Source organism: Phragmites australis, chromosome 5 (assembly GCF_958298935.1).
Source record: "Phragmites australis chromosome 5, lpPhrAust1.1, whole genome shotgun sequence".
Classification (NCBI taxonomy): domain Eukaryota; kingdom Viridiplantae; phylum Streptophyta; class Magnoliopsida; order Poales; family Poaceae; genus Phragmites; species Phragmites australis.
In genome coordinates, this window is record NC_084925.1 from 13,841,416 (window position 1) to 13,850,798 (window position 9,383).

The following is a 9,383-nucleotide window of genomic DNA, read 5'->3' on the forward strand; positions in this document are numbered from 1 at the left end:
GCAGCTAACTTCTGCACGGCCCGGGGAAGCGCCTTGAGTCGCCGGCTGATCTCCTCGAAGCCGAGGGCGATATGGCTGATGATCGCTCGCTCCATCCCCTTCTCGCCCACGTAGACTCGCCCGAGCCCGGCCACCCTCACGGACCTCCGTGCTTGCCGAAGGATGTCTCGCATCATCAGCTTAACGTTGGCCCACTCGGCGGTAACGGTCTCGAGCTCGTCCTTCAAGATCTGCAGCCGCTCCTCAAGGCTCAGATCCTCGGTCATGCTGGTCGGGACGACGCTGGGCGTCAGGACTTCGGCTTGCTTCTGCTTCACCTACTCGGCGAGGGCAGAGAGGGCCTGCTTCCGAGCAGTCAGCTCTGACTCCCACTTGGCGGCCTGTTCCTCCAGAGCAGTTAAAGCCGCCGATGCCGTGGCAGCCTCCACTTCCCGGCGAGTCAGCTGCTCCTCCCGGGCATCCAGAGCTGTCGCCGTAATGCCGACGTCGGTCTCGCGGATCACGACGTCCTCCTCCCGACGGTGGACTTCATCGCGGCTCCGTTCGAGCTCGTCCTTCTGGTGGGCTAAGTCTGCCTGGGAGGCCTCCAGCGCCTTCTCGCGCGGCAGGATGGCATCCTCCCGAGCCCGCACTAGTCGCTCCCAGGCAAGCAGCTCTACAGCCCACCGCTGCGATATCTCACCCAAGCGGGTGGCTTCTTCTTGCGCAGCGACGGCCTCCTCGCGCACTTCATCCAGGGTCTCCCGCTCTGCGTCCATTGTGCGTTGCTCCATCTCATGGGCGGCGCGGGCCACGACGATGCGGGCCTCCAAAAGGCGACCGACCTCCGCCAGACGCTCCCTCTCCACAACGAGGGCGGTGCGGTCCGCCTCAAGCTGTGCCCACTCCCCCACCACGGCCGCCTCCAGCTGCTCGATCATCTCCCGGGCGCTTCCTAGCACGTCTGGGAGGGGTTCTGCGACCTGGTTTGACGACGGCCGGGCGCTGGGTCCCTTGCAAGCCCTCTCTACAGAGGTGCTCGGGGTCCCCGATTGCTGCCATGTTGGCACCGCCCTCTGTGAGGAACCGTCCAAATAGTATTCTAATTAATCATCAGGAGGATCATTATTCATAATCACAACCTTGACGATTAACCAGAATACCATTCCGGTAGTCCCGGCACGTGTTTTGTGCCCAGGATCGGAACACATGCCTTCCAACTCAAATATCACAACACAGTTTAATAGAGAGCAAATAATTAAACTGGATTACAATTATTAAACATGCAACTGCTTTCACAATTTACAACAAAAGAGTAACAACAACAACTATGCAGCGGAAGAAAAAAACCTATACAACAAAAGAGTATGGAGCCGTATGCCCTTAGGCTCCATACCAAAAGCGCCGGAGTTCAGAGTAGAAGGTGCTATTCCTGCCCGCCACCCTGATCGGCAGGCACAAAGTAGTCGAACACTGCCTCTTCCTCGCCAACCTGCGAACCTGAAAGCAACTTAAGGGCAGCACCCCTTAGTACAAAGGTACTAGCAAGTCTTACACAGTATGAGTATATATATTCTCGACTCCAAGGATCATGCATTTAAAGCTGTAGCAAGGATTAAGACATGTTTAAGTTCATTAAGCGGTAAGCAACCTAGATTCTAGGTGTAAGCAACTGACTTAACCAACCACCCACTCAAACCCTGCCAACCAACTGATTAGAACAGACATATAAACAACAAGTGTACAAGAGTAAACCACTACCACCAAACCACCGACCACAAACCGACCAAACCACCCAAACCAACCATGCCACAACCCACATCGAAACTCTACGACCAAAACATGGTCGCTCGGTGGAGATAAGCGATAGCGATGCTAATGACCGAGAGCGCGGCAGTTCGAACTGATTATACACCCTGCAGGGGGATACTCCTGGACCCACACGACACAGGGACCATACGGCTTGTGCCACCCGCTAAGATGCACACAAGGGGGTACCCGTGACAACCTTTCCCAACCAGGCCCAACCATGTGGATCAACCACAGCTCGGCGAGGCGGTATTAGAACTACTCCCCGAGCAAACTAATACCGCTAAAAGCCCAGACTCAAACCGGACTCACACCGTCTATGACGAGGCCCACATGACCACGTCTGCGAAGGTAATCAGCTCGCCTACCATTATATCAGCATGTGGTGAGTAAGGTAAGTGCTAAAGCCAACTACACCGATGATCGATGCTTAACCGGTGCAAGCGGTCTACGGTGTCCGGGTTCCCTCCCCGAACTGCCAAAGGACTCCTCGTGAGCAGATGACACCCCTAACACCACCCACACCTCGTCTCAACTCACCACTCAACAACCGACACATCATCAACATAACCACAAATGTGAACAGGTAAAAAGCCCTAGGCTCGCGACAACGGTGGACGCCGTCGTCGACTTCTACCGGAAAGCCTAAGTACCACTAAGCATAGCGAACTAAAATTAGACTGCGACGACACCACTAGGCTCCAATGGAATAACACATGACACGTGACCGAAATGGAAGAATGCATAGGCATAGGTTCTACCCAACTCGGAACCCGACACATGCAATGTATACATAAGCGTAGATAACATATTAGATTTTCAAGTAGACACGGTGCAATATGATAGATGCTTGCCTTGCTGCCCTGACTGCTGCCCGACACTACCCGAGTCACGATCACCACTACGGGAACCTCTGGGGACAGACTCGTTCGCCTCGCTCGCCGGGTCGAAGTTTCCTAAATGAATCACGCGTGCAATGTAATGAATATGAATGACATGCAATGAAAGATGCTTCACTGTAAGACAACAGTGGAGATGCAATGCACTTATGCCATGAGTTAAAAGCCTTAAGGATTTCCTTATCTGAATTATTGTTTAGCATTTAACAACTTCCTAGATTGATTAAGCTTAACTCTAAGCTTAAATCTAAAAGAAAACTAACTATACTTAACATGAGGGTAACTCTTTTAAGTGAACAGGGAACCCACTAATAGGATTTACACAACTCGATTTATGGACCAACCAAATATGAAATGTTCAAAGATTGAAACCATTTTGACAACTCATTAATCCTCAGTAAGCATTTCATAAACCCTAGCACTTTTAATGAACATGGCATAATTTAACAAGATTAACAAAATTGGATTTACCAATTTTGGACTTATCAAAAATTGTTTATGAATTATTGAAGATTAAACACATTTCATTAATTGAACAAATTTAATTATACATTTCACAACACCTAGTATTTTTCATGTGCAGAGTATGATAATACAAGGACAACAAAATTAGATTCATCAATTTTGGAAATACCAAACTTTAACTATGAATTATCAAATCCTAGACATATTTCATTAACTCAATAATTCACAGCACACATTTCATGGCCACTGGTATTTTTAATGGATAGATCATGTTACAAAAAAACCAACAAAATTGGTTTCATAAATTTTGGAGCTCTACATAATTTCCTATGCATTTTTCAAGATTTCAGCCGATTTATCAACTCAACAGATATTTACTTCGCAATTTCCGATTTTCTCTAATATTCAAATGGGCTCACGCCTTTTCCTACCGGCACCCAACTAGCCACAGGCACAGACAGTGGGGCCGTGCTCATTTTGACTGGGGTCAAAATTGAACCCCGCCCAGCACACCGCGCAGCGCGGCCGGCCGGTGGCTCGGGCTGTGCCCGCTAGCGGCGAGCGGCGCAGTCCAGGCGGCCGGGAAGGGCAGCTACGGCTCCAGCACGCGTGTGTGGACCCAGCTGAGGCACACGTGGTCGCCGACGACGGCCGGAGGACGGCCAGCGGCAGCGGACGGCGGAAACTACACGGCGGCGGTACGGTTTTGACTCGACGACGGCGAACGGCGGCGTAATAAGCCCGGCCGAGCACACCTACGCGTTCTACGCGAGCGCGTGGACCTAACGGCGTGCTTCCCGGCCGACGAGCTCGATGGCAGCACGGCCGACGGTGTGTGTGGGGAGGCGGCGACGCACGGCTGCACGGCGGAAGGCGCGCCAGCGACGGGCTAAGCCCCAACGGACACGCGCGCTAGACTCAGTGGGGGACGGCGATTCTTACGGTGAGTTCGGTCGCCGGGGAAAGGCAGCGGTTCGCCGGTTCAACGGAGAAGGGTGGAGACGGTTGCTGCCGTTGGGGAAGAAGACGCGGCCGGCTCAACCCGTGCGGAAAAATGGCCGGGGAAGGAGGGGAAACGGCGGAGGAGGGCCTTAGCGACCTCCCTCGGTGCTCTACCTTGCTCGGGCTCGGCGGAACACGCCGGCGGCGCGGTGATTTGGCCGGCGGCCAGTGCGTGTGCGTGTGCTCTGCGCTTTGCTTTCCGGCCGCGCGAGAGAAGGAGCAGAGAGAGAGAGAGAGAGAGAGAAAGAAGAGGGCGGGGAGGGGAAGATAAGGACACGGCGCCGTGTCCGGGCTTCCGGCAACGTGGCCTGGCCACCGAAGTCAACAAGGGCGGCCGCCGCTTGCTCTGTGAGAGCGGGAGAAGGGGGAGCATAGCCGTGTGCGTGCGAAGGGGATGACAGGTGGGGCCTATGAACAGTAACCGGTCGGCAAAATAATATCTTCACCACTTTGGTTATCAAAGTGGAGGTCTTACTGTGGTCTAAAATTTGTGGAACAAATTTTGTTGGCTTCTAAAAATCATGAATAATCCATTTTACCTTGTTTGACCCAAAAAGCTTGCACCAAATTCAAATGAAAATTCTCCAAAGAGGCAAGCTTTTCTAACTTGTGTTGATTTTTATGCCTTTAAAATAATCCCCAAAAATTTGGGAAAATTCATTTATATTCTCCTCCAGGCACCTACTAATTTCAAAAATTGTCACCGGCCCTATGTTCCATAGAAGTTTTGGAAGATGCTTTACAACGCATCAGTTAAACCTGGTTTAACCAAATTCGGTTAAATTCACATCGCATGTCTACACTGCTCAAAACAAAACAAATGATGCTAATGATGCCCATTAGCACTTAATTACATGTTTGAGAAACTCTAGGCCGTGACACCCTCACCGAGGCCATTCGCCCTGCCCTCGAAGTGCTCGGGGCGGGCTCGGCCGACGCCGGCTGCTCGAGCGCGGCCTCTGCCCTCGGCTCGGGGCAGGGCGGCGGTTGCGGTTCCGGTTTGGTTGGCGTGCTTTGCGGCTCCGGCTCGGCCGGCGCGCTCAGCTTGGGGGCAGGAACCGGCCTCGGAGCCTCTGGTTGTCCCTGGTCTCCGGCGGTGTCCTTGGGCGGCTTGAAAGCAAAATGAAGAATACTTACGCAATCTTCGGTCTTCGGTATTGCCATCGCGATTCCGGGATCTTGAACTCCGGGCCCGACTACTTCGGCCCAGAATCTTCCCTCCTTCTGTTCGGCGGGGGGCTCTACGGGGCCGCCACGGAGCCCGTCTCTGGTGGCGGGCCGGCTTGGGCACTCGCTATAGACACGCTCCCGTGCCGGCCTAGGTCTCTGGGCTCCGGCGCCCGGGGCCTCGCCTCCGCCCAGGAGCCCGTCACTGGCGTCGGGCCGGCTTGGGCACTCGCTGTAGACCCGCTCAAGCGCCGGCCTTGGTCTCCGGGTTCCAGAGCCCCGGACCTCGCCTCCGTCGCGGACTTCGCGCCGGATGATTGGCCACCCTGGCCTCCCTCCTTCGCGCCGCCCGTCGACGGCCGCTGCCGCGGAGGCGACGGCGACGACGAGGATGTCGACTGGGGCACGAACACCCGGGGGCGCTTTCCTTTGTCCCCTGGTGCCGCCATCGCTCCGCTGCCGACGGCGCTTCCTCCAGCGGCACCGCCGGCTTGATGGCTGCTGCCTGCGGCAGCCCCACATCCGGCCTGCGGCCTGCTGCCCGTGGCACCTGCGTCGCTGGTTTGCGCCCGGCCGCCCGTGGCCACCCTGCCGCTCGCCTGCGGCCTGCTACTGGCGGCGTCCCCGCCGGAGGCCCTCGGAGCGTAGCCGGTCGCCTCGTCCACCCTGGGAATCTGGATAGTCCCGGGGTTCCGGCGCCCTGGCCGGTCGACCAGACCCTGGGCGTCGAACTCGGGCAGCGTCGCTTGCAGCGCCACCCGGTTCGGGTCGGCGCAGAGCGCTAGTTGTTCCCGGGGGAGCACTTCCCGGGTAAGGTCCTCCACGCCGGTCACCACCTGGAGCAGGTCCGCCAGCACCGCCACCTGGACATTTAATTTACGGGTCCCATCCCGCGTCATCCGGCGCGTCTCGGGATAGCATCACAAGGCCCGAGGCGCCCCACCTGCCGCCCTGCTGTGGCAGGCGTACAAGACCGAACGGGCACGCCGGGCCACTCTACGGCTGCCCGGTGGGCCCTCTCCATGGCGCCCGTTGCCAGCACCATCATGACAACCGAATACCGAGCGGGGGGTGCATTTTCATCCCCCCCCCCCGTCACTTCGCATAGAGGCCATGATGACTACCTTTCCATTTATGGCACCTTAGAACTCGTGCCCTCCCTTTTGGGGAACGCCACCGCCGACGAGTATTTAAGGGAGCCGGCGGGCACGGACAAAGACAACCGAGAAGAACGCCCGAACTCTCAGACAACTTTTTGGATACACATGCTCAGAGACCGAAGAACATCTTCGTACAAGCATAGAAGCTGAGACCACCGAAGAACAAGGAGCCCGAAGCTCTAGGATAGACAACATTCTTGTAACCAGCAACATTCCTGAGAGACATTCTCAGGGCATTTATAGCATCCACACAGGAGTAGGGTATTACGCTCAGTGCGGCCCAAACCTGTCTAAAACCTCCAGTGCATTTACTTCTTTCTGCATTAGAACATTCCACCCCACCTGCCATCGCATTCGCATCCATTTATTTCTCCCGCAAACATATTCAGAATCATCCCCCTGGCCGAATCTCAAAAAGGGGTCCCTCAGGATCCTTGCGACAGGAGTTAACCCTCCGACAGTAACACTTCTCGAGTTCTTAATTCTTCCAGCGCTTTGATTTGTCGAATTTCCAGAGTTGGGAGAGTTTTTGGAGCTGATTTTTCTGAGTCTCTTGGTTCTTTTCATTGTTTGATTGCTCAACCTTCTTCTGAGTTTTGGACGTGGTATAGGAGACTAGGGCACATACGCTTTGATTTTCTTACTCGTTTGAGTACTGCGGTCTTAATCCGAGGATTGCCCAAGCTCAAGTTTGACAAGAATCTTGTTTGTGCTCCTTGTTGGCATGGCAAGATGGTTACCGCCTCCCATCCACCAGTTAATCTGATGATGACTGAACGATCGAAAGAACGTCTCCATATGGACACTATTGGTCCTCTTCGGGTTTATTCGGTGGGTGGAAAGTAGCATGTTCTTGTAATTATTGATGATTCTACTCTTGGGTCTTCTTTGTTGTGAGAAAGGATGAAGTGTTCTAACACTTTCAGAGCTTGGCTTTAAGATTGTTCAAGAAAACCCCTGGTGCATTGAAAATAATTTGCAGTGATAATAGCACCGAGTTCAAGAACTATCCCTTTGATGCTTTTTTTCTTGAACATGGCATTTGGTGATGAGTGAACGACCAGGAGAACTTCTCCACATGGACACTGTTGGTCCTTCCCTGGTTCGTTCGGTGAGTGGAAAGTGGTATGTTCTTTTTATTATTGATGATTGCTACTCTTGTGTCCTTTTTTGAGAGCAAGGATGAATTGTTCTCACACTTTTGGAGCTTGGCTTTGAGATTGTTCAAGGAATTCCTTGGTACATTGAAAATTATTTGTAGTGATAATGGCACCAAGTTCAAGAACTATTGCTTTGATGCTTTTTATCTTGAACACGGCATTGAACATCAATTTTATGCCCCACGCATCCCTCAGCATAATGGCGTGGTTGATAGGAATAATCACACTTTCGTGGAGATGGCTACGATGATGCTCGATGAGCATAGAACTACTAGGAAGTTTTCGGCTGAGGCTATTAGCACCGCTTGCTACATCTCCAATCGAATTTTCTTGCAATCGGTCTTGAATTTGACTTCTTATGAGTTATGTTTTGGGAGGAATTCGAGGGTTTCTCATTTTAGAGTTTTTGGCTATCGATGCTTCATCCTAAAGCGTGGCAATCTTGACAAGTTCGAGTTTCGTTCTTTCAATGGTATTTTTTGGGGTATTCGCTTCATGGTCATTCTTATAAGGTTTTTAATCTTGACACTAACTGCATCATGAAATCATGTGATGTGGCCTTTTAATAAATCAACCTCTTGTGCTAGCCCTACTCTTGAGTGTGCAAGTGATCAGAAGATGAACAAAAGTATATTTGTAGATGGCGATCTTCCATCTCTTGGGGATGACGAGGATGATCCACTACTTCCTACTAGCACACTCACTCCTGAGCTGGTTCCTGTCTCTTCTATAACAACAGAGGGACATGTAGTCTCTACTTCTACTTTAGCTGCTTTTGAGCCTGCACCAGCAATGTTTGAGGGGGAGATCATCTCACAGCGTGAAGCCCCTCAACATATTTAGTGGAGATACCCTCCACAGATGATGATCCAAATCTGCTCACTATGCTCATTTGACTGATTTTGTATTTGTTACTTCTTTTGAGTCCCATGATGTTGAACATACTTTATCTAATTAAAATTGAATCAATGTTGTACATGAAGAACTAGAAAACTTTGAGAGAAATCAAGTTTTAGTCCTTGTAGAGCCACCTCTTAACATTCGCACCATAGGCAACAAATGGGTCTTCAAGAACAAACAAAGGGAGGATGAGTCTGTAATGAGAAATAAATCTAGACTTGTAACTCAGGGTTTCACTCAAATAGAGGGGGAGAGATTGAGAAACCAAGTTAAAATATGCCTTAGTTTATATGTGATAAGTGATTAATAAGGTTATCGATTTAGTTAGTCGAGTTTTAGATTTCTTGAGCTTGGTTTAAGCATTTTGATTATGGACTAACTGGAGTTGAAGTTAGAGAAATATGTTTGTTTGTCTCATGGTGTGTAGGTGACAGATGCAACTTGATGGTCGATGACAGGTGATCGGGGCTTAGCGGGTGCTTGGTGCCGGATGATCAAGGAGGCCAGGTGGAGTCAAGGGTGATCCTAGCTATACACATGGAGATCAAGCAAAGCATGAAACTGAGGATGAAGATGGCGTGTTGATAAAGTCAAGCGAAAGGGATGCCGGTGTAAGTGACAAGGCGGCCCGAGGGATCGGGAGTGGGAGAGACTTATCGACGGTCAAGATCACAAGACGGAGTACATGTGTTGACATCAGAGCGCTTGCTTAAGGTATAAGCAAGTGGTGAGTCACGTTTTGAGAAGTATGTAGAGGGTTTTACGGTTGGGCTCAAAACCGTGGGAGGATTAGAGGAGTTTGTGGCACCATCGTGAAGTTTGCGTCGAGACGAAGCTAAGTA

General features: G+C 51.8%; 1 protein-coding gene across 1 annotated transcript; it reads right to left on the reverse strand.

The window, feature by feature from the left end:
- Nucleotides 1-317: 317 nt before the first annotated feature.
- Nucleotides 318-5,318, reverse strand: LOC133917833 (uncharacterized). The gene is made up of 3 exons (XM_062361669.1): nucleotides 5,043-5,318; nucleotides 521-1,055; nucleotides 318-466 (listed from the first exon to the last, which is right to left on the reverse strand). Exons 1-3 carry the CDS (start codon nucleotides 5,316-5,318, stop codon nucleotides 318-320), a joined length of 960 nt encoding a protein of 319 aa, XP_062217653.1.
- Between the last annotated feature and the right edge of the window lie 4,065 nt (nucleotides 5,319-9,383).

What these genes read in the sequence shown, in the direction of transcription:
- LOC133917833 (XM_062361669.1), bottom strand. Translation starts at nt 5,318, where the DNA reads ATGGCAATACCGAAGACCGAAGATTGCGTAAGTATTCTTCATTTTGCT. An exon ending in GGGCAGGGCGAATGGCCTCG is followed by an intron (nt 1,056 to 5,042) that starts GTGAGGGTGTCA and finishes GGTTCCTCACAG; the next exon opens with AGGGCGGTGCCAACATGGCA. An exon ending in GAGCCGCGATGAAGTCCACC is followed by an intron (nt 467 to 520) that starts GTCGGGAGGAGG and finishes TTACGGCGACAG; the next exon opens with CTCTGGATGCCCGGGAGGAG.